The sequence below is a fragment of the Prosopis cineraria genome, unplaced genomic scaffold, assembly GCF_029017545.1.
Source record: "Prosopis cineraria cultivar Desert tree isolate PC_DT_omini unplaced genomic scaffold, ASM2901754v1 PC7, whole genome shotgun sequence".
Lineage (NCBI taxonomy): Eukaryota > Viridiplantae > Streptophyta > Magnoliopsida > Fabales > Fabaceae > Prosopis > Prosopis cineraria.
In genome coordinates this window covers 33,891,940-33,915,871 of record NW_026555338.1, presented here as the reverse complement: position 1 = coordinate 33,915,871, position 23,932 = coordinate 33,891,940, and the positions used below count along the sequence as shown (strand labels likewise).

General features: G+C 35.7%; 2 protein-coding genes and 1 non-coding gene across 9 annotated transcripts; 1 reads left to right on the top strand and 2 right to left on the bottom strand.

Annotated features, from left to right (window-relative positions):
- Positions 1-4,402: 4,402 nt before the first annotated feature.
- On the top strand, positions 4,403-4,475 carry TRNAF-GAA (transfer RNA phenylalanine (anticodon GAA)). The gene has a single exon. It is a non-coding gene; the product is annotated as a tRNA-Phe (tRNA).
- Positions 4,476-5,302: 827 nt separating this feature from the next.
- On the bottom strand, positions 5,303-15,830 carry LOC129315693 (myosin-2). 7 transcript variants are annotated; one of them, XM_054959624.1, is made up of 24 exons: positions 14,657-15,826; positions 14,174-14,275; positions 13,936-14,079; positions 13,700-13,850; positions 13,556-13,583; positions 13,247-13,415; positions 12,989-13,052; positions 12,841-12,854; positions 12,672-12,756; positions 11,779-11,882; positions 11,506-11,644; positions 11,084-11,202; positions 10,835-10,987; positions 10,657-10,746; positions 10,329-10,406; positions 9,961-10,119; positions 9,065-9,259; positions 8,607-8,812; positions 8,394-8,532; positions 7,931-8,060; positions 7,492-7,596; positions 7,290-7,405; positions 6,608-6,820; positions 5,303-6,142 (listed from the first exon to the last, which is right to left on the bottom strand). In XM_054959624.1, the coding sequence occupies exons 1-24, from the start codon at positions 15,200-15,202 to the stop codon at positions 5,669-5,671; spliced, it is 3,723 nt and encodes a 1,240-aa protein (XP_054815599.1). In that variant the 5' UTR covers positions 15,203-15,826; the 3' UTR covers positions 5,303-5,668. The 7 variants fall into 7 exon arrangements, 5 of the variants coding, with proteins under 5 accessions (XP_054815599.1, XP_054815597.1, XP_054815598.1 ...); XM_054959622.1 differs by having other exon boundaries at positions 5,303-6,145; positions 14,657-15,824; XM_054959623.1 differs by having other exon boundaries at positions 5,303-6,145; positions 6,608-6,817; positions 14,657-15,822.
- Positions 15,831-21,507: 5,677 nt separating this feature from the next.
- Positions 21,508-23,478, bottom strand: LOC129315378 (uncharacterized). Its single transcript, XM_054959021.1, has 2 exons — positions 22,732-23,478; positions 21,508-22,626 (listed from the first exon to the last, which is right to left on the bottom strand). Exons 1-2 carry the CDS (start codon positions 23,390-23,392, stop codon positions 22,595-22,597), a joined length of 693 nt encoding a protein of 230 aa, XP_054814996.1. The 5' UTR covers positions 23,393-23,478; the 3' UTR covers positions 21,508-22,594.
- Positions 23,479-23,932: the final 454 nt, after the last annotated feature.

Below are 23,932 nucleotides of genomic sequence, written 5' to 3'. Positions count from 1 at the left end.
TGATAGTTATAAATTTCAGATGAAATAATTATAAATCATTTAATTAATGTAATGTATATTTAAAAATGGTATTATTATTTTTCACTCTAAATTTTAAATTATATTTAATTCTCAAGAGATTTGATTGTGATTTTTAAATTTTGTGATATTTTTTTATAAATAGGTTTGCTCTATGAATTTACATGTAATTGTCCCATAATATAATTATTAATACAGGATGAGCTTCATGTGGCCGGTCCATTCAATCTACGCTTAGATTCAGAATAATCATGACCCAAAGGAATAACAACGCCAACTACTATCATGGATCATGCGTGGTGGCCGGGGTTCTTCAATTTTGTTAAAAGTTAATATCCTATCTATTAAGTACGTACCGGGGCTTGCCATAGAGAAAGGGAACTATGGATCTAAATTCTCTCAAGTATCCCAAATCTTTTTATTTAGTGAATACTCATACTCTAGCTGTAAGAATTTATCAATATTATCCCAAATCTTTTCATTTAGTAAATACTCATACTGTAGCTGTAAGAATTTATCAATATTATCCCAAATCTTTTCATTTAGTAAATACTCATACTGTAGCTGTAAGAATTTATCAATACTTAAAAAGTCACGCTTCATTGTAAATAAATGAGATAACGAGTTAAAAGAGACGATCACATCAAGTATGTATTTCAATCACATTTTTCTTTAATCACATTTAACTCTTGAATTAAGGCATATGACACAGTTAAAGGTAGAGTTGTAACATTTTAGTTTTTTTATTTTTTATTTTTTTGAAGATTGTGTTTATATCACTTGCAGCGGTTTCATGAAATTGACGATTTTTGTAATACCATTTGGAACGCATATGAAATAAAAGAATTTGGTACATTGCCCTAATCCGAGTAGGACGGCCAACATCCACCATCGAAATTAATCAACACTTATTCTTTCATGATTAAGAAATTGATCATTGCTGGACGGACGAGGCTGCACTTCGGTGGGACCAAAGCCATCTCTTCTGCAACCGTACCGTGTGCTTACTGCTTACTTGTTTGGAAGGTTGGGGCCTTTTGTTGGGGGGGGGGGGGGGGAACTGTTTTTCAAAAGGGCCCACAGCCATGAGTCATCTTATATTCCAATCCCTTTGTTATTTACTTTCCAATCCCTCACTTTTATTTTATTTTATTTTAGGTCATGTACTGTGTGGCATTGAGGAAAACAAGGCAGGGAGAGGCTACCTCTCATTGTTTGGTTTGGTGCGTGGGTGTGGCGTCTCCTCGTATTAAAAAAACAAAAAAAACAAAAAAAGAAAAAAAAAAAAAACATCTGATGGAAAGAGGAGGCTTCCCAAGGACAACCATTTGTTTGGACTAAATTAACCCTGTCAAAAAATAAATTACCTTTGCGTGTGGTCCATGTGCCAAAAAAGATTAATTATCGAATGCAATAAAAACTAATTAATTATATTATTTATTTTACTTTTTAAACCTGAATATGTTCTTTTCTACAAAGAATAAAAAATTTAAAATGTTTTATTTTTTTAACCCGTTAATGTAATTTTTTTAGAGCAAGAGCGGGCAATAACGTCTTTTTATTATTCTTAGCTCTCCCTCTCTCTTACTATATATATATATATATATATATAATTCACTCATGCCAAGCAAGTTATCCTCCCTTTCCTTTTAATTCATATCATGGCCTCAATACCCAAACTTCCCTCACAATAAAACCAAATATATACAGAGTACTATATCCATTTGAAGTCCCAGTCAGATGCACATAGCTCAGAAGCAGCTGACTGGCTGCTCTCTATTTTTCCTTCTTTAAATGTTTCTTATTCTCATTCATATATCCAATGATCACATTTCATCCGTGTGTTAAAAATAATATACGCGCGCGCGAGAGTATTACTACTTTATTTTAATATTTAGTTTATTAATAAATATCAACCCTTCGACGATAAAAGAAAATGATGTTTAATTCTTATTTATACATATTATATAATATTGGCACATGATGCTTCCCTGCATAACCTCATGAAGCCCACTTTCTTTACATGTTGCTCTCATCCACGTCGTTAGTGCAGTTCCAGGTTAGGAGTGACAAATTGTGAGATTTTTTGCACCTTTAACAAACGCCACCTGATATATTATAGAAGTGGAGAATGATGTAAATTGATACATAGTTCCTTTTCCTCCTTTTATGAATCTTAGTTTCAGTTCTTATTAAAAAATTGCTCATATTGAGTTTTTGAGGATATACATAATTTACATTTTCAATATATGAACAGTCAAGTATACTTTTAAGAAATTATTAATATAAGGAATTGTGAGTAATTAGGATTAATTATAGCCATTTTATAAGGAATCTCACGAAACTACATTATTCATTATTTATGAGCGGTATCCTCTGTTTTTTTTTTTTTTGGTATTTTATAATATTCATGATCAATGATGAATTGATATTTATGCATGTTTTATTGTCCACGAATAGTAAGCCAGCCGTGTGGTGAAGCTCTAGTGCTCTAGTCAGCACCGCGGTCCGAGTGGTCACGTCCTGTTTATTAGTCAATACCAGAAAATCATATGACAAAAATATAGCTTGCCAGTTTAATGTTGTAAACAAGGACCTCACCTCAACGTACATGCGGACCAGTTCATGAGGCTTGGTTGGTCCAATTGAATCTATATATGTTGTCAATATTAATATCAATGCATAGAGATCATAAAATGTATATGAGATTGCATTAATCATTTACAAAATACCAAGCAGCATGATTTACTTCAACTCCATATGATATTGCTCTGTCACCTGTTTGCTTCAAACTAAACCGTTTAACTTTCCGAACTTGAAATCTCCTGACACGAATTATTTGAAGCATTAAGTATGATATTTTAGACTCTCTGCACTGTGGTTATGTGTAGAGCATTGAAAAAAGACTGATATATATATATATATATAGAACTATTCTCTCTCTCTCTCTCTCTCTTATGTATCCATTTTTGCTTTCTTGAAATAACACATGCAATATTTTCAGAAAATCGAGATTGAAAGAAAAGACGCTCGATGGTAATTGGAAACAACAGACTGGCCGCTCGTAAAATTAAATCTTAATTAAATTAGGAAATTTTTTGTCTTTTAGAGGATGAGACTACTCTCAAATCAGTTATTCATTATTATTAGTTGAAAACCATAAATTTGTTTTTCATCAAATTAAAGAAAATAATTAACTGAGCGTCCATAGATATGGCTACGTGGCGTTTGACGACCCAATCAAAGATGGCAAATCTCATAATGTGATGGGTGTCCCGAAAAGGTCGTGCTTATCTGAAGGAGATCATGTGGCTGTGAGCGACAATTTGTATCTAACATTTTTGTTTCTGTGTATATATTCTTCAATAATTATTAATAATACGGGATGAGTTCATGTGGCCTGTTCCAATCTTAATCAATCTACACTTTGATTCGGAATCATGACCAATATGAATAACATCACCAACAGCTACTATTTCTGATTACGCATGGTGCGGCTTCTCCACCATGCTTGGCTCCTTCAAATTTGTCAGCTTGTTCATTGTTATAAGTTAATTTCTTGTTGCAGCTTTAAAATGCCAAGGTAGCAAAAGCTAGCACTTTTTCTTTTTTGTCTTTTCACTAAACAAGGTCAAATTTTACTAATCACAGTAACAGATTACCCTAATTAGTCATATATAGACGGAAAAAGCTAATCATTGAGGGTCAATATTTCCTGAAAAAAGGAAGTGGGCGCAGGGGGATGCTGTAGTTTTAATGTAATTAACAAGTTGGGTCCCTATATATTTAATAAGCGATGACTAGTACTACAACCACCACCATTAAACCCTCATAATTTCATGACGTAGTAAGCTAATTATTAGGCATGCAATGAAGCCTATGTGGGGGCAGTAACACCTCTAAGTACGCAGTCAAATGAATCATACAGATAGCACCAACTTATCACAACTTTTATATTATATATAGAAGATAATAGGTTTCACGCCATTCTCCCTGTTCAATGAAGCATTTTCTTCCCCCTCTGCCTCCAACTTAAATCCCATGAGCTAACCACGTTATGTTGTGGTTTTCACATTTGATGGGTTTTACCTAGTGGGCCTCCGTTTGCATAATTACGCTATATTTGGAAGTTGGAATGGAAATTATTCCTTTATTGTTCATTAAAAATGTGTGTATATTATATTAAAAAAAGTGTGTTCATATATATATATATACATAAAGTATAGGGATTAGCACATTTTTTAAGATTCGACTCCCGTTGCTCTTCGAGACAATTTTTAAATTTTTACTCTTCGAGATTATTTACTATGACGTAGGATGGGGTTGATGGTTAGGCAAAATTGATGTATAAATATATCATTATTAGGGACACTCCAGTCAAGTTGCGGGGATAGCTCAGTTGGGAGAGCGTCAGACTGAAGATCTGAAGGTCGCGTGTTCGATCCACGCTCACCGCAATGGTTCTTTTTCTTCTTTGGATTTAAGATCTGAAGCCCACGACTGGGGTCCAATGATCACAACGACGGGAAGGCGAAGAGGACGGAAGTGGTTGTTCCAGTGGCCACCACCATCCAAGGGAGGATTTTCAGTTTTTCACGAGGCGGCACCCGATGGCTGGGCTCCGAAACTCCGACATTTGGAAGAAATGCACGGCGGAGGCTTATCATAACAAAGGCATGGAATCCGGCGGGATAGGATGCTGCCGTCTTTCAAGTTCTCAACCTCTGGCTAGAAAGTAGAAACAGGGCTCTTGAGGTAAGCATTTGTATTTACTTATTTATTTTTGGGGCAATACTTCCCTGTACTAATTAGAGTTAGAGAAATGAGTTCTATTGATGATGAGAATATAAAACTTGGTCCATATAAAATATGGGAAAGCATAGCATTTTGCTTTCAGTTCTTTCTCTACCTTTTTTTTTTAATGTTTTAAAATTGTACATTTTTTTTATTATTTTTATTTCTTTGAGGTTTTTATACTTTGTTTAAAAAGGGATCGAAAATAATAAAAAATAAAAATGTAAAAACTTAAGATATTAAAAAAAAATATAATATCAAAAGCAAAACGTGAGTAAAATAGAGTATCAAAAGTATATATTTTTTTTTAAATATTTCTCAGGCCAAAATTAAGATACTCTAACGGTAATTAGATTGAAGGAAGTGTCAAACTACTGCTCAAAAGCAGCGACCTCAGTCGTTTTTAATCTGCAATCTAAATGAGATTCTTTTTGTTTAACTTCTAATACTAAGAACCATAGCCACTTAATCACTAACAGAACATACAATCTAAAAATATGGTTTCTTTTTACCTCAAGAAGATGTCAAATGCTTGTTATCTTCGGGACTGTGAATCACATAAACATCATAGACAACAGCACATGCGCTAGACTACTCAATACACTACGCAGTCCTATAAGCCTACAACTGTGCACAACCTGTAATGCCTCCACCGTGTAAATGAAAAGCTGCTAAATTTACAATTTCTTTGCCTCCACCAACTTGTCCTGTGGAAATGCCAATTATATTTTCATCTCAAGATACAAGGAAGAGAAAGCTCCTGAAAGGCGTGAACACAGTCCATGAAACTATTCCTTTTCCCGTTGTTGCCTTCAGCTTTTCTGTGCTTGAGCAAAGAGAATTTGCATAATGTATGCTATAGTCCTCTTGAACTTATCTTCCCCCACCACTTTTGACAACTAATTTCGGCTTCTGGACTCCCTGTCTTACAAAGCCTGGCTTTTGTTTCCCGTAATCTTCCCTTGTATTCTTTCTTCCATCCTTCAAATCGGCGTTTAAGCTGCCGAAGTTCTTCGTTGGGATTCATGTGAGCAGGGCGCCCTAATTTAACTGCAAGTAGAGCTTTGGCATCGTCGTCAAAAATCTGTCTCCGCTGCTCAAATTCTTTCATGAGATTGCTGACAGCGTTGAAAGTATCATTGGCATTTCTCCCTGCTCCATTCTCAAATGGAGTGCTAGGAAACTTGATAGGTGTGCTGCCCGCGGGTGTTCTAGATTCCATGGAAGTAGCATCTTCAGAGTCATAGAAGCAAGGTGACATAGCATCATATCTTCCAGGTTGATCAGTGGAGTTCTCAGCTGCAAGGCTCCTCCTAGCCACCGAAAGACTCTTCTGCATTCAAATTGCAATTGAAATATGGATCATTTTTTTCAGAAGAATATATGTATAACTTAACTGAGATATAAAACACCTAGGCATCTGAACTGTTTACGAACTCACATCACAGCAGCTTAAAATAATAAGAGGAAACTGCTTTCTCAGTATCAGCTCTTTCTTATATCACCAATGACAAACTAAAAGCTAAAAGCCTTAAATCATCTCATAATCAAACCAATTGAGAGTTAAGAGTTCTAATGCGTAGCTGTCTTTTCGATGACAGCAAAAAACGTGCAGTTTTATGGGATGATGCAGGGGAATGTGAAAGAGAATCGTAATCACAAGGTTTCACAGAAAAATGAACTAATTGAAAATCTGGTTTGAAGAGGTCAAACAAATGGATCCAATCCATTTAGACCACAGTATCATAGACGTGTTAAGTCAAAAATTGAAGACTCGAATAAACTGTAAACTTACTTGCAAAGATGCCATCTGTTTTTGCCACATCTGTTCCATCGATTTCATCTTCATCTCATACTCAATCCACCTTGTCTCAAACTGTTTTAATTGTTCCCTCAATGCAGTATTTTCCTCTTCCTTCTGCTTCAGAGTTGTTTCAGCCTTGACAACCTGGTTCTGGAGTTCTAAAGTTGAAGGCAGATTCTGAACCTGATCTTTAGATAAATCCTGCTAAACCAATAAGAGGACCTTTTATCGTCTTGAGTGGTCCACACCTATTTGTATATCATCAAACAGTATATACTATGTTCATAAACAAGATTCTTTTGAAAGGCCAATGAGAAAGACATGATTACACGAATCTTTTGATTCTCTCCAAGAAAAAAGGTGAAAGGGGCTTGAAGGGAGACCTAAATTTTGGACCACATATTCATTGAAAAGAATATCAGGTGGTATCCTGCAGTTGACCAGAACAATCCAGGGAATCTAGGTCTTTTTCCATACGAAACACCAGCACACTCACTCCTGGGTTTGAATAACAAGTAGAAAGTAAACTGAAACTACATTGCTTCACATTTGTATTCATGTAAATTACCATAGTGTCAGATAGGAGAAACAAGGGGACAGAATTACAGGGGGCAAAAACTAGAGTTTAGTGCATTTTCCGAAAATGTTTAAAGTGCAGAACTAAGTTAAGTACCTTCACTTCTGTCATCTTAGAACGTGACTTTTGCTTATGTTTAGAAATTTTACCATCTTTCTTCAACTTATGAAAGACACTGCTAGCACGCCTTCGCACCAACCACCCGCGGATCACTGCATGAAACAAAAAGACTAATAAGAAAACCATGCGTAACCCACCTCCCAATTGTAAACTTGACAATAATCGTAGTCACACTAACCAGATTGTAAACGGGTGATTGCCTGGGTCTGGTGAAGCTTTTCAGAAGCAATGGATGCAGACTTCATGGCATGATATGTCTTTCTCGCAATCTCACGACGAACAACTGCAATGCAACCAAATTAGCTATCACAATGTATAAGCAAGACAGGAAAATGCTAAAAGGAAAACAGATCAATTATTCGCAGCAAAAATTTGAGCCATTGATTCAGGCATGGAAAATTTTTGAAGAATAACTAAGGTCTTCAATGACAAAATTCTCTTAAGGAAAGGAAACCAAACGGCACAGAGGTTTCTTTTTGGGCTAAATATCATTTCTCTTTTAATGAAAATATTTCGCTTGAACAAGTAGCACAAAAATGAGGAAAACGTCAACCCTAAAATCAGAATAATAATTTTGATCAAAATGAAAGTATTAACAAAGTATAGACTTTTATTACTGGATTGTAAAGCTATTGCTCCGTTCTTGAGGACATAGAAGTTTCGGCGAGCTTGATGACCACGTAACCATTTTTGAACCCGAAGTATTCTCACTATAATCTTTTTCCTCCTATCCTCCAAGACACCAATCTACAAAACCAATCAGCACATAAAAATTATTAAGTCAGAGATACTGGTACATGAATGAAAGTGTTTTAAATCAGTCATATAGTTTAACATTCTGCCAAGCGAACATCCAAAATTCACAACAGATACTAGATTAGTGAAACAAGTAGTTTACGACTTTTAAAATCATATCAACTGCAGCGTCAAATCAACCATAATGATCAGCTCCTCCTGGTATCTTCAATACTGCTAAAATGTGAGCAGGTCCTCATATCTTATCTACATTCAGGTAAAAAATAATAGGGGGAAAAAGAAGAAAGTAGGTCTTCCAACCCCACACATAATAATTGGACGTACCTGCCCTCCTCGAAGATACAGTTTTGTGTAGCCAACTTGGTACATTTCAGGAGGGATATTAAACTGTTGTAAAACAGAAACTGAGATGCTTAATGGATCCTGGGATGCACTGGCCTCAGAAAGCAAAAAAAACCCATACCTACATTCATTCAGGAATGTAAATCCACCTGTCATTCAATATAATCTAAAAAGTAAATGAGGTTTATCCAATACCTTCTGGCAAACTCTTGATGCAGTATTCGAGTAGGATAGCCAGCCCTTGAAATTCTAACAATCTCCAAAACTCCACAACACATGAGCTGTTGTAAGACAAGGTCCTCGTCATATATTCCAGCACTGTGCCTAGTATTTGGCTTTATGCAGCGAATAAAGTGAGGTGTGGTGCTCTCCAACTGATTCATCAACTTGAACAATTGGCCCTAGAGGGAGAGGGAGAAAGAGACAGGGATTAGCGTTGTTTTATTTCCTAAAAGTTAAGACATTTCCCTTATTATTTAATACTCCCAAAATCCCTGCACTAAATGTTTCTAAATGATGTGAGGGATAGACTTCATTTTTTATTGGGATCTCACACTTCATTAAATAATTAATTTCTGTAACAGGTGATGACATGATAATTTCTTTTCAAATGTTGCTGTGAAGAAACATCTTAACGAATACCACAATGGTACCTTGAACGTTGTCCCTACACTCTGCTTTTGTGAACCCAGTGCACCTACGTGGGAGGAATTTGAGTGCTTAGATTGATCTATCTTTTTGGAGAACAACTGCAGCAGTTGACAATTGCATGATGACAGGAGTTGAATGGAATCTGATGGCAGTGGATCTCTGTTCTTTTCTAGAAATCCATTTGTGTCATAAGAAACCTAATTGAGGTCCAGGCGTCAGTGAAATTACTAAAGTAAATATAACGTTGACTTCCACGTCCACATTCTACATATATCAACAGGCCAAGGAAAAAAAGTAGAAAGCAAAGTTCTCTCAGTGCCACTAATAGTTACAGCTTGTAAGCTTTTCCCACATGCATCAGCATGCTCAACATCTGAATATATTAGGGTCAAAATGTCTGTGTATAAGTAACAGCTATTAAAATGATCCAAATGTTAAGTTATATGCAATTAAATTGCAGGAAAATAGAGTAACGGCATAGGTCTGATCATTAAATTGTAGGTAGGAAGAAAGACATTAGACAAATCAACGTCTTTTGAAGCAGTCTAAATGATCATGTTCGGGAATAGTTGGATCCTTGGCAAAAAATATGCCACATAAGATTAGATTCCAGATCATAAACGGAAAACATAATAGCTACATGTAATGAATGGCTATGACGAGAGAACTGACATAGATACCGATACCTTTTTTCCTAAAGCATTTTAATAATATTAATATCAAGCAGGCTTGCTCAAATGCATGATACTGTAGTCGTCTGTATGAAAATTTATAATTTTTTGAAACATAATGGCAAAGCCAGGACGAGTTAATAATAACCTCTACGGCCTCAAAAACTACAATTAATGAAGATAATGCAGCAATATACGAAAATCCTAAAAACTGATCAGTAACCAACCTCCCCTGCATAGTGACGAACACAAAAACCTCTGCCTCTTTCTCCTTTGAAACAAGGATTGGCGTTCAAGTACTGTCTAAGTTTGTTGGCAAATGTTATATCAGTAGCCTTGGGGAAATTTGATTCCTCATCCAACAGAGAGATCAGCCCCAGAGGCTTCTGCGCCATTCACAACAGATAATTAATGATTATTACTAATAACAAAGATAATACGGTAAATTACGGCCAACACTGGGACCTGAACTCATAAGACAATTTTGGGAAATAATATAATTTCTTAATAGAATAATGCATCGAATTGAAACTCCTCAAAATTATAACAGCCGTATTTTTGGTAAAAGTGGAGACTTGGAGTACTGTAGCAGCACCTTCTCAAAAAGATCCAAGCACTCTTGATTGTCCTCAAAATCCACTTTTGTCCAATCAACGCCGTCCAATTCATAGTCCTGAAACATAAACATAAATTTCAATGTTGGTATTATGTGTAAATCAATGCCGCTCAAGAGTACACCAAACCACATGCTTCACATGCAATATTTACCTTGGTTCTCAAACAGCTAATTCATAAAACATAAGAAAAGTAATTTATAACAGTACAGGTGATATATTTTGATTATCACAACTCGGTGTTTAAAGTTTTAAGAGCAAATATAGAAATTGGAAAGAGCAATCTTGAATGATAACGCAATTACTTACATCCTGCTCAAGTTTAAACAGATGTCGATTGAAATGTTGTTGAAGCCTCTCATTGGCATAATTTATACAAAACTGTTCGAAGCTGTTTTTCTGAAATGTAAAAACCATTGAAATTAAAAATATATACAATTTTTTTGAAGCATCACTAAACAGTAACACATTTATACAAATCAAATACCTGGAATGATTCAAACCCATAGATATCAAGGATACTTATGGATCTCCCAGTACGTCGTTTACCCACTTCAAGTGACTTGTTAATTTGTTCTACAAGCCAGTCAAATAAGCTTGCATATATGAACTTTGCCAATCCATCCCTTGTGTCAGTTGCCTACACAACAAGGGATAGAAAGAAATAAAATTGAATTTACTGCATCTGGGAACTGCAAAAACTAGATTTATTAAACTGTACGAGTAATAAACTGACCTGCCACAATGTCAACCTTTTGGCAATACTATCTTTGCCAGCTTGGATTTTTCGAGTAGATAAAGTCACCATTAAATCCTTGGAACTGCAACCCATTAGTAGGGCCGCACTGGTAACAGCTGCCAAAGCAAATATATAAAGTTATAAACTCATGTCATTTTTAAGTTGTAATTGAGAATTCATGTACGTTCTCATATGCTACATGTTTGTCATGGTCAAAATGAAATTATGAACCAATTCAAAAGCTGTCTCCTACAAAATACAGAATTAGATATGACTGAGTTGGTACAGTACAGCAAAGGATCAAAGATTGTTCTAGCTAGCTTTAACCATTCATTGAATCATTGCCACTGATATATCAATGAGAGTACAAGGTGTAAGAAGTCCATGAGCATGCATGATACCAAGACTATGAATCTTACCTTCATCGTCTACAACCTCAATGTGATTTTCGTTGTCGGTTACTTTGAATGATATATTTCCTAGCCATAGTATTGCAGCGATCATCTTGAAGACTAGCTCTTGATCCTCTTTGCAAATTCGAACATCATCCAGTGCTTTCTGAGGAAAAAGTGTTGGACCAAAAAGTAGGGAAAATGACAAGAAGACATGTTAGTTTCATATGAAGCCATCAACGAATTAAACAGGGCAATGTTCACCAAATGAATTGTCAAGTGTTATAGTTTATAGTATACCATTAGTTTATGGAACTTTTTAACATCATCAATACCATCAATTGTCATGCAGTCACTTTGACTGAGATATTTATATTCACTAGCAGCTTTAAGATTCAGTCTCTCTGCACAGGAAAAAGATATTTCTGGTTATAAGTGAATTTATAACAATATAAAGTACTCCCTCCATCCCAAATTATAGGGTACTTTTGAAGAAGTTTCTTCGTCCCAAAATATGAGACACTTTGAGTAGATTAAGGTTTTATTAAATGCGCCAATTCCAATGTTACCCTTTCTCTTTCTATAAATGATCTTTGTCCCTTTTCTTTTCAATATATTAAATTATGGGTATTTTTGAAAATTTATATTTTTGTTTTGGAAAGATAAAGTTGTTAGGTGTATTTGCTGAGGTTTATTGGTATATAAGATTTTGTCTAAAAATGTATTATAATTTGGAAGGGAGCAATAAAAAAATCACACAGCACAAGCTATTTCTAGTACACATGCAAAGGTGGTTGTTGAAGAGTTTATATGTTAAAACAATTCTGGCTTTAAAATCTATTTAGCTAGTCAATGATGAAGAAGTCTTTACTGATGATACAGGAAGACGGAACTCTTTATTTTTTTCCTGCACAAGTAAGGACCAGACTCTAAGTCAGAAGTTCTATGGCTAATTTTTGACCATTTAAAACATAGTAGTAGGTCATGTTTATAATGGTGAAGTAGGACTAGGAAATAAAAATCCTCAAGCTGAGAACTCGATGATCAAACACTGAAGTTCTATCAGTAAAAAACAGAGCACAGGACATCGTTGTTGGCCTTGAGCCACTTAAGGAAAACAAAAATAATTCCACTGAATAATGATACGGCATAAGTATCTACACAAGTTAATAGATTGCTTACAAGTATATCACCTTTAATATCAGGCGAAGAACCAGCACAAAGTTGGTAAAAGATATGATATGACCTCTCACCATTGGTCAGTTGAACAACTCTTGACTGCTCAAAACGACGTTATTTCAGAAGTGACCAAGGGCAAATTACAGCTTAACAATAAAGTTCAAGTAGGGCGTCATTCAGTACCTTTTCTAACAGAACTATTAAAGCGTGTGGGATTCGGCAGATGACAAACAAAAGGCCACAAGAGAATGTTAAGTCGGTAATCACAATGAAAATAAATGTAGAAGGATAACACAAATGCATTTAAAATATTTAACTTGAACAGGCTTACAGGTTTGAATTTTGGCCCCACACATCCTCCCCAGGGCGCTGAAATGAATTTCAATCAACTTCCCCTGCACTCAAGGAAAAAAGAATTTCAAGCAATTGCTCAGCCCTTAAACCTCATCCAAAATGTACTGCGTAGCCTTCAGAAAATTAGAATTGCAGTTTATGGACACATTTGATAGAAAACCTAACAAGGTATAGAAACCATATAGACCAAAAGCACCAAAAAGTTCAATTATAATGAAAAGAACCACAAACTCACAAATCTGCTAGAGTTGTCATTCCTAGATGTTTTCGCATTCCCAAAAGCTTCTAGTATACAATTTGTCTGAAGGACTTCCTTTTCTATCCCACAACTGCTGCCACTTAGAACTGCCAAGTATTGCATAGCAAATTTTGCTGTCTCTGTCTTACCAGATCCACTTTCGCCACTATAAACAGAAGTCTAACAATCAATATTTCAATTAAACATGTCATCATATTTTATCGCTACTATCACAGTTAAATGCTACTGACTTCCAGCAAATATCTTTAGATTCGTGAGCAAAACAGAAACTGAGACATGGCTGACCTTATAATAATGGATTGGTTTACTTCACCTGCAAAGTATGAAAAGCAAACAGAAAGCCTTTAGAAATAAATCGTACACTTATAATCATAGCATGCATATCTCAAAGGAGAAACAAACAGGAGGGAAAGGAATAATTATAATCACCTCTCATCATCTCATTAAAAGCCACATCTGCCATAGCATAAACGTGAGGACTATCCATAGTCTTCTGCCTATACGCTGAGATATAATCATTTCCATATATCTGGATCTCTTTGAAGGGGTTGAGTGCAATTAAAACGGGTCCTGCTTTATTCTACATGCATAAAGCACGAGTGGCATATGAGAGCAAATGGGTGATAAAAGAAGAAGAAGAAGAAGAAGCCAGAATAGAGACGTACATAAATCATGTCCTGAGAATATCTAAACTGGAGATTATGAAGAACTGAGGGCTCATTTAAGTAACTAAGCTGTATAAGATCATCCACACCCTCTAAAATATCTGGATTAGCTGGTAAAAGCTCCGATCTTGCCACTTTCATTTTCTAAATGAACAAACCAATGGCACAAACAATGCATCACCTTACATAAGTTGTATTAAGATTATCCTTTATAGACACGGAGAGCTTAGAAACTTACGCCTCCGTTTGAGAGCGAAACAAAAGCTTCATCTCCTGAAGTTGATTGTATCTGTCCTAGAGCCCACCGTCCACTTGGCGACCTACACCAAACACGTAGTTTCTGCGAAACGACCAAAAACAAAAGGAAACTTGTGAAATGCAGCATGCGACTAACAATTTTATCTTTGCCAATGGTTAGCAGATGGTAAAACAATCAGCCAATCGCAATGATCTTGTACAACAACAAATACTGAAGAAAGTCTGTTTTTTAATGAACTTTTTATACAATCAACATTGTAGCAGCACTTGCTACTTGATTGCCTGCACAAAATAGGGAGGCTCCAGGTGAAGAAACAAGTGCAGAAAAGAAACAAGGGAACCAAACAGCAGCAACTGTTAAAATTTCATCCGCGAACCAAGTGATCGGAATGTCATGCATCAAAGTTTGAACGAGTAGTGAATAAATAATAACTATTACAACATCTTTGCAGTGCCAAGTTACCTTTTTTATGTAATAAGCAACGTTGTCGTCACCAGCCAATTCCTGAATCTTCCCCGATGTCTCTATGGAAGCAGTATATACTGAAACAGCGTCTTCTGATGATGGTTGGTTCATATTCTCTTCCGATGTCACGATGTAAGGCGATTCTATGTCTTGCTTCATCTTCTTGCTCGCAAAACTCCCTTTTCTCTTATGTCCCGCGTCCCCTTCTTTCTTCTTGGTCCCTTCTTTTGCCTTTGCATTGGAATTATTCTTGGAGCCTGTTGTTGCATTCTGATCACCTTCAATCCTAAATTTATTCGGCAACGACCGTCCGGCTGAGGGAAGCCGAGCTCTGGACGTCGGACGAGCTGGCAATGCTGGCGGCAAGTCCTTGGGCTTCTCTTCTTCTCCTCTCCGCCGGATTGATTCAAGCATTTCTTCTAGCGAGCTCCTCGCTATCGCCGAAGGCGTAGACGATAACATTTTTTGGTTCCCAAAACCCCAAAATTTCACAGAAGGATATTCCCAAATTTCTGTCTCAAACTCTCGTAGCCAACTCAACATTCATCTCTCTGTCTTGGTATCAAAATTCCACCAGTACATTGCCGATGACATCAAAATAGAACAAGCCTCTTTAGAGATTTAACGTCGAAATGCTAGTCCCGTTCTTTAACTAGGAATTCCGGACACAGCATAGAAATAATAAAATGAATAAGCTCCAAGGGCGAGAAGGAATAGTGAGAATTGGTTTATCTCCTCGATTCAAAACAGACTCTGAAATCCCATTTGCCAAATCGAGGAGATGCACGGGTTTTGAGTGGTAAAAGTTACAGGGTGGAAGAGCAAGGTAGAGGGAGGTTTCTGCAGAGAACAAACCTCCTCTCAGAGTCGGAAAAAGGAGGGAAAGGATGAAAACAGGAACAATTTAGGAAAATTGCTGTTGCAGTATTTGTTTTCCTTTCCGTTAGACAACAAAGCCAAACAATTCTCGTTTTCCTCTGCTCCTCAAAACGCAAACATGCTCACGAAGAGAAAATTTTTGGTCATCGTCGCTGAGTTGTTTTGCTTTCTCCGTTTTGGCCCGAGAGTTCAAATATTTCAGGAGAGAAGACAAGGCATAGGCGTTCGTTATTTAAGAAAACCGTTTGAATCTTTTATTTTATGCAGAACCAATGCACCTTCCTTATTGCATGCATGATTATTCTAGTCTAGTGCTACGGTAATATAATTAATTCTATTCATATTGTTAAGCTTCCAACCTAAATGGATTGTTTATAATTTATAAATACTTAACTTTTCTAGTAAAGAAAACGGCAAGACTTAAAAGAGTATTATGACTTGATTGAGAACGACCAAAGGCCATAACGTGGCGGGAAAGGTGACACGATTGCATTCAAGAAGAAGGTTGTTAAATGGCCTTCATATTTCAAATTATTACAAAACTAGCATCCCCCTCGTTTGGTTCAGACGCAAACCTGTTCTTTTTTTTTTTTTGGTTATTTTATTACTATGAAATTCAGGATTTATCGTGATATAATTTGGTTGAGGCGGGTGTAATAATTAATAAAAACAGCTTCTAGAAATAATAATAAAAATTTTATCAAAATTTACAAAATGCCCCACAAATCCGTTCACATAAAGCTAATATATTATTGTTTCATGAGATTGAATTGGAATACTAGTTTTTTTTTGTTGAATTATAAGAATTTATTGGTCAAGTTGTTTGTAGCTATATCTATAATACAAAACTAATGTTCATATTAAATTATTAATACAGGGAATATTCAAGAGCAGAATCACTAAGAAGTTTATACAATCGCATTATTATATGAAGCATATTGAATTGGAATATAATTGACAAGCGGATACAGCCAAGCACTTCAAATTTACAGCGAAAGTGAATGAGTGACACGGTGTCTATTTTTGGGGATAAAAAAAAAGGAGATGAAACGTCCATTTGGCAAGGAGGGTAGTGGTTGCAAATTTCTATCAATGAGGCTCTTAGTGTCCCAAATGGTTTCAAACTCGTTGATAATAAATGTATGCTTGGGGACACTTGTAATGACAATTATGAATACATTGAGAGGACGTGACAAACATTTTATATAGACTTTAAATTATGAACTTCACTTGATAGGAAGGTGAGGTCGCTACCTATCTTAAATTTCTGATCCCACAAGTCTCTTTCATTTTCTTCTTATTTGTCCTCTTTTTTCTTTTTATTTTGTTAATAGTAAAGTCAAACTTTACTAGCAATTGTGACATTTATGCTTTTTTTTTTTCCTTTTCACATTCAGTATCTTAAAGAGTCTAAATATATTAGATTCATTATCCGCTCAATTTACTCCAAAGTAATCCAAATCACCACTTAAATAAGGCTCTCTTTGAAAGAGTTTTATAAATACCACCAGCGAGACATGCTTTACATATTCAGTTACGTTGCACCATATTATGAGACTATAAGATGAAACTCTAGGTTAAGTTATTCAAGTCCTTAACCACTTGGACAAATATCCTTTGGTGACATTTATGCATTGATATTATATGTATTTAAAAACTTTTTCCTTTCTTTTTAATTGCATTCTGTCTTTTCTTTTTTCATGGCCCATATTTCTAACAAGTTAGATCGGTAGAGTATAACAAGCACCATGTGCATAATATATGCAAAATATAATTATCATAATTTAGGCTATATATATATATATAAGATTTTGTTAAAATTTAAGTTTACCGAATACTTCCTCTTTTAAATATATTACTAATCAAGCTTAATTTCATCAATTTCAAATCCTCTCATATTTGTATATGTAAAGATGTTAACCGATCCATATGTCAAATTAAAAAGATATTGAATCATAGTTGCTGTGTATATAAGTAGTTTGACTTTGGAAACTCGGGGGTGTTTAACCAGATGGGTGCTTTTGCATTGTGCTTTGTTGCAAAATGCAGATTCCACCATCCAAATATGCTCTAAAAGACTAAAACTATGGTTTTTGCGGAAGCAAATAACTGCTCAATGATTTTTAAGGCTAAACCAGACACGCAGAATACAATTTGTCGTTTTGAAGATGTTTGCATCGTTTCATGTTCACGTGGGCGCAAAGCAACAATCAAACCTGATGTGATATTGTAAGGGTTATGGATGTAACGGTTGTTGTTTTCCCGTTAACGTTGCCTTGATTTTGTGCTTTTATGTATGACTAATAACGCCATTTGCGATTCAGGTGACCCCTTTTGGCCTGGTTGGTGGCACACCAAATGTATTCTATTATAGTTGTTGCATTGTTAGCAAGAATTTTCTAGCCTCCTAGCTGTGCTTGACTGATTACCTTGTCAATCAAATGATGCAACCTTTGGAATCGCCCCCCCCCCCCCCAATCAACATGCTTGTCATTTTGCCCATTAAGTACTATAGTATATCATCGCTCAAGATCTTCTCAGACATTTCATCTGAAGGGGAACTTTTCAACATGATTTTTTGATGTTTTCAGAGATTCGAATTTACAATATTATTCAAGTAACTTAGGTCCCTTCTTCTTAACCTTACTGTTATTGGTTTATGCAGTTTTACTAGTTTTGTCAGGGGAAATCTTACTGTCCTTGAAGTAAAATTCAAGGAACAATTCATACAGGTAAAGCCACTAAGCTGAGGGCTCTTATAAAGCGGCCATTGGGCATCATTGCCTGCTTTGGTTCTAATCATAATATCGGGTTCTTCTTCTTCCTTCCCCGTTTCAAAAAATTAAGAAACAAGAAGATCCAACAACTTGATTTCCCTGTTTAGCTGTTAGGCCCATATAAACAGTGCTGTAGTTATTGGGCCTAGAAGCAAATTTAATGGCGATGGCTTGAAGCCCATAATTCACGTACAACTTTTTTTTTTGGTTTAAAAAGTAAAAAAAGGAAGACTTTTTCTCTTGTTTGACTAAGAAGAAAAGAATGTGTGACGGGGGGGGGGGGAGGGGAAATTCGGAGAAAAATATGTAAAATCCATATGTTAAAACTTTCAATTTTTTTCTCCAAATATAAAAACATTTTGAAAAGAAAATTTAGTTTTCAAATTTAACCATGAATCTTTTTGTTTCATATTGCCTCTCTCCATTTTCATTCTAATTTTTCCTTCACTTTAGTATTTAGATTATTATATATTTAACAATTTAAGAAATAAAAATTAAAATTGGACAAGATAAATTTTTGAAAAAATTAATCTTTTAGTCCTCCAACTTTTAAATCATTTATAATTCAATCCCTCAACTATGACTTGCTATGACTAAGTCTTTCAATTTTAACTCACCTATAACTCAGTCTCTCAACTTTTGAATCACTTACAAATTAGTCCCTTAACTTTTGTTAATTTTTTTTTTCATGTTAGCTTATATGTCACATTAATGAATAAGAAGAGGGTATTTTAAAATAATATATGAGCATTTTTTTATCCCTCTTATTTGATAAAAAATTTTTTAAAAAAATTAAAAAATAAGGATCGAGTTATAAGTAAATCAAAAGTTGAGGGATTGAGTTGTAGCAAGTTATAATTGAAGGACTGAGTCATAACGAGTTATAGTTGAGGAATTGAGTTATAAATGAGTTAAAAGTTAAAGGGCTAAAAGATTAATTTTCTCTAAATTTTTAGAAGCAAGAGGTAATAAAAGAATTTAATATTTTTTTATTTAATCAATAATATAAAATAAAAATCACATAAATAATATGTTAAAATATTAAACTTTATTATATATAATATATTTCTTTAAATAATAAGGTTAGTATTATATATATGAAATTAATATTTTATTTTCTTCCTCTCGTTTTTTCTCACTCAGCCAAGTGGCCAAGCCAAACGTAAAAAGAGAAGTATATCCTCTAATTTTTTATTCTCTCTATTTTCTCTTTTTCTTTTTCTTTTTTAATGGGCCAAGCACAGCAAAAGAGAGTGAATTTGACCAACTCACACATAAAAACACAGAGCGAAGATGGTGGATCATTGAAGTGGTGAGTTCTCAGGTGGAGATCAAGAGCAACATCCGTGCAAGGTAATCGGCCGTGGATTAGCTTCTTGGTATTAAAATGGCAGTTGGAAAATGGACTTGGTTTCTTTTACGAAACTGGAATTAGCACTTGGTCTAATATAGTTGGATGGCAGTTTTGCAATCAGATTATTCCATAACTACATACATGACGTCAATCAGCTTGCTAAGCTCAACGCAAATAAGTTCATCTTGCACGATATCACTCACCATCATCTACAGGCTCCTCCAAGCCGCCCCCATTCTTTCGGTTTTGCTTTATCTGTTGAAGCATCTTGAAGCATTTTTTTTAATTGGTAAAGATCATCAAACAGTTTCACGTACATGTGGATTAACGTTAAATCTACACACTGCCACACCAATGTGGAGGAACCTGTAAGAGGGACACTTTGTCCACATGAACAAGTTATATACTTAACGAAACCGCTTAAAGTGTCTTATTGGATTTTTTAAGAAAAGAAAGAAAGAAAGAAACTTAGGTAGTGCTCCAATGCCTTCGATTAAAAGCAACAAGATATGTAATGGACATAACATGTCTTTCTGATTTGTGACTGCTGACTTGGTCAAAACGTAATGTTCCTTTGATTGAACTAATCCCAGGGACGGAAGGCTTTATAAACAGAGAGGAATCCATTTCTGATTACAATAATGGGCTTGGTAATTGGGTTATTAATAGGTTGGGAATTTAGTTTCATCCTAACATAGTTGCTTTGCTTGTATTGCTCGTGCTCATCCACCCTGTGAGGAGAGAGGAGAGGATAAACAGTTTTGAAAGTTATTTAGTGATGGTTGTTTTACTATAAAATATGCTTATAACTTTGTGAATGCATGTACAAGGAGCAATGCAGATAATATTTGGAAGATACTTTGGAGATGGCTGATCGTGAAAAGATTAAGTCCTTCATCTGGCTCTTTGTTCATGAAAGAACTCACACTTGTGATCTCATAATTAAGAGGGGACTATCAATAGACTAGAATTGCCTTTATGGATGCGAGACACTAGAAGACTCTATGCACTTACTCAGAGACTACCCGCATGCTAGAGAACGGTGGCGAGCGTTTGTCCGAGATGACCATTGGAATATGTTCACCAACTTGCAAGGAGCCAGTTGGATGAAATGGAATTTGAGAAAAGAAGCAAGTAATGAATATACCAATAAAATCAATTGGGCTACTCTATTTGGATATGTTTGTTGCGATATTTGGATTACAGGGTGCAAAAGACTCTTTCATGAGGATGAGGATGAGAGGAATAGTTCAATTGTGTCTAGTTTCTTTAAAGCTTGTAGTGATCATGATCTCTTACACAGAGCTCCACTGTTATCGTTTGAAAAAACAACCACTAGAGCTATAGATAGATTTAGGAGTGGTTTTATTAATTTGGAAGTGGATGGCTTAATGCTCCCAAAAAATCAATCTGGTTGTCTAGGTGCAATTTGGTTTGATTAGCGTGTTTGGATTCAAGGTTTTAGCTGCGACCTTTTTTATGTTCCTCTACCATAGTTGAAGTACTAGCTATTTTCCACGGATTGGATTTGTGCTAGAACAAGGGATGCCGAAAAGTGAACTTACACGCTGATTCCATTGAAGCTATTAACCTTCTTACTTGGGACTGTCATGAAGATCACCCATTTAGAGATATCATCACTGACGTGAAGATATTTTTCCACCAGGATTGGATTCTGGAAGTCGATCACTTGTATCATGATCATAGTTTTTATGCTGATTTTTTAGCTAGAAATGCTCATAGTTTAGGTGATTATGCTTTTTGTATCTTTAATAATCTTCCAAGCTTTCCTCAAGGGTTAGAGAATGATGAGGGATCCTCCCCTCTTGCGCTGAATATTTCGAACTATCTGTAGCCTCTAATGGCACCTTGTTTCTAGTTTATAATCAAAAAGCAACAAGAATGATGGCAACAGTAAGGGAAAATGAAAGCGGATCTTGTTTTCGAGAGCCGGGATGACGTGGAATCTTCTGTAAGCTTCCAAAGCAATCGGTTTATCATTTGCCAATGAGGCAAAACCTTTTTCCTTTCGCTATTTTCTTTTCCCCCCCAACTCTCTTTTTATAGATGCTTTCTAAATCTGAGCCTTCCATGCCTTCGGCTTTTCTAAATGCTAATATAGAAAGATACATTACAACCAAGAAAATGATAGTGCAAACACCTTATTCAAATTGAAATTCATTACTTTCTATTGTTGTAACAACAAATTGAATTTTGTGTACAAAAGAAATCACGATCCTTCCTTCATGGTATGGATGACTACGCTACAAAAGCTTTTTGTAGTTAATCATTTAAATTTTAGTTGAAGTTGAAATTTTTTGAGAGAATTACATTTAAATCTTATATAAAAAATTAATTACTGTAGGTTGATTAATAATTGAATTAAATTATATTAAAGTGATCAATGAGTAATTAATTTTCTTAAGTGAAATTTAATATAATTGTCCCAAATTCTTTTGCGCGGTTAAAAAAGAAGCAAACTTTACACCGCCGATGATGAAGCATCTTTCATCGGCCATTACCCACCAAATTGGATGGCACGTTTTCAGTGAGCCCCGCGACTAGTCATCTCATGGTACTGTCTCAACGACTCCTCCCTCTGTAACCTCATTTCCTCGTTGAATTTCTTAATGAAAGCTTCCACACGCCGGTTCAAGTCGTCCTGACTCAGCGACGGCTCTTTCCTCAGCCTCCCTGAACCGGAACCCGTCGATTGGCTTGGCGACGCGTTCTCACCCCGTGTTTTGTTCCGTCCGTTGAAAGTCTCATATTTCTTCACGGCAGGCGTGCCGTTCTGGTCCGTCAGCGGTGAATTACGACGCAGCTGCGAGTCGCACGTGTCGGACTTCTTCAGGTGCCTGGTTAACGGCATCGCACGCCCTTCCGTTATCATCTTCCACGTGCTCTCTAGAGTGTCCTGCCGCTTCACCTTATTACTCCCAGAGCTGCCTTCCCTCCTGGAACCACAGATCAAATCATCGTTCTATCAGATTTTTTTCCCTTCCAAACTTCAAATCGAGAAACGAAAATCGAAAGTTGATTTCAGAGATAGAGAGAGGTACCTTCAGGACTGGCTGCTTTGACGGCTTTTCGGTGGCCGAATCTGGCAGAAACCGGGGGTTTCTCATTCTCATTTTGAAATGACAAATCCAACGAGTCCTTTCTCTGTAAGCTTGTCCTGACGTGAATCTTCGCTTCATCGGAGCGATTCGCGACTTCCTTATTATCCTTCAACTTCAGTGTCTTTGGTTCCTGTACATTCGCGTCATAAACATGCGCCGCAGAAACAACGCCATTGGAGACAGCGTACTCCATCCGTACATCGCCGGATATCATGATCGGCTCCTGCTCAAGGTTCTGTGAAGGCGGAAGGACCACTGTATTGTACTCGGTAGGCAAGTCTTCGGAGATCTTGAGCGGTGCCGTCTCGAGAGTCTGTATGGATGGAAGGAGCACTGGATAGTCTGGCGAGTGAGTATGGTCGAGTTTATGCTGGTGGTGGAGTCTGGAAGAAGCAACGATGCTGATGATGATGCAGTTCATAAGTATGTAGAGGTAAGGAGGTCTTACGCATGTAAGCATGAAGGTCCAGATAGAAGGGCCTTCGGAGACGATGAAATCTGAGACTAGCGGAACTGTATGCTTCAGAGACAGTGCCGCAATTAAAACCCCGGCAGAAACCAGGATCACCTTGAGGGTTGAGTTTGTTGAAAATGAAGCCATTAAAGATAATAACTATATAAAAAGATGTATTCGACTATATATTTCTCCGGAACTTACCTTCTCCGGCGATTTCTTTTGATTTGAGAGAGGGTGCGCCGTGAAGAGGTATTTATAGCTCCAGAAACAGTGCTTATCACATGATGAGCCATCTGTACTGTCTTCATTTTTAATATAAATGGCCCATATTTTCATGTTTTATGTTTATATTTTATTTTGTATTTATTAAAATAAAAATTATAAATAAGTAATAAATCTATTCTATTATTAATTTAAATAATATAAATTTAATTTGAATGATTTAATTTAATATAAATTAATTATTTAAATATATTTCAAACAATTTCAATTTAAAATTTACAAGTTACAATATTTTATTGATTTTTTTAAAGTGTTAGTTTGAATATTATTTTATTTTATTATTTTTAATATTATATTTATCAAAATAATAATTTTAAAAAAATTTAATATTAAATTTAAACTATCCATAATACATTTTGTCAATTTATAACAATTAAAAAAATTAATATTAAATTAGATTAT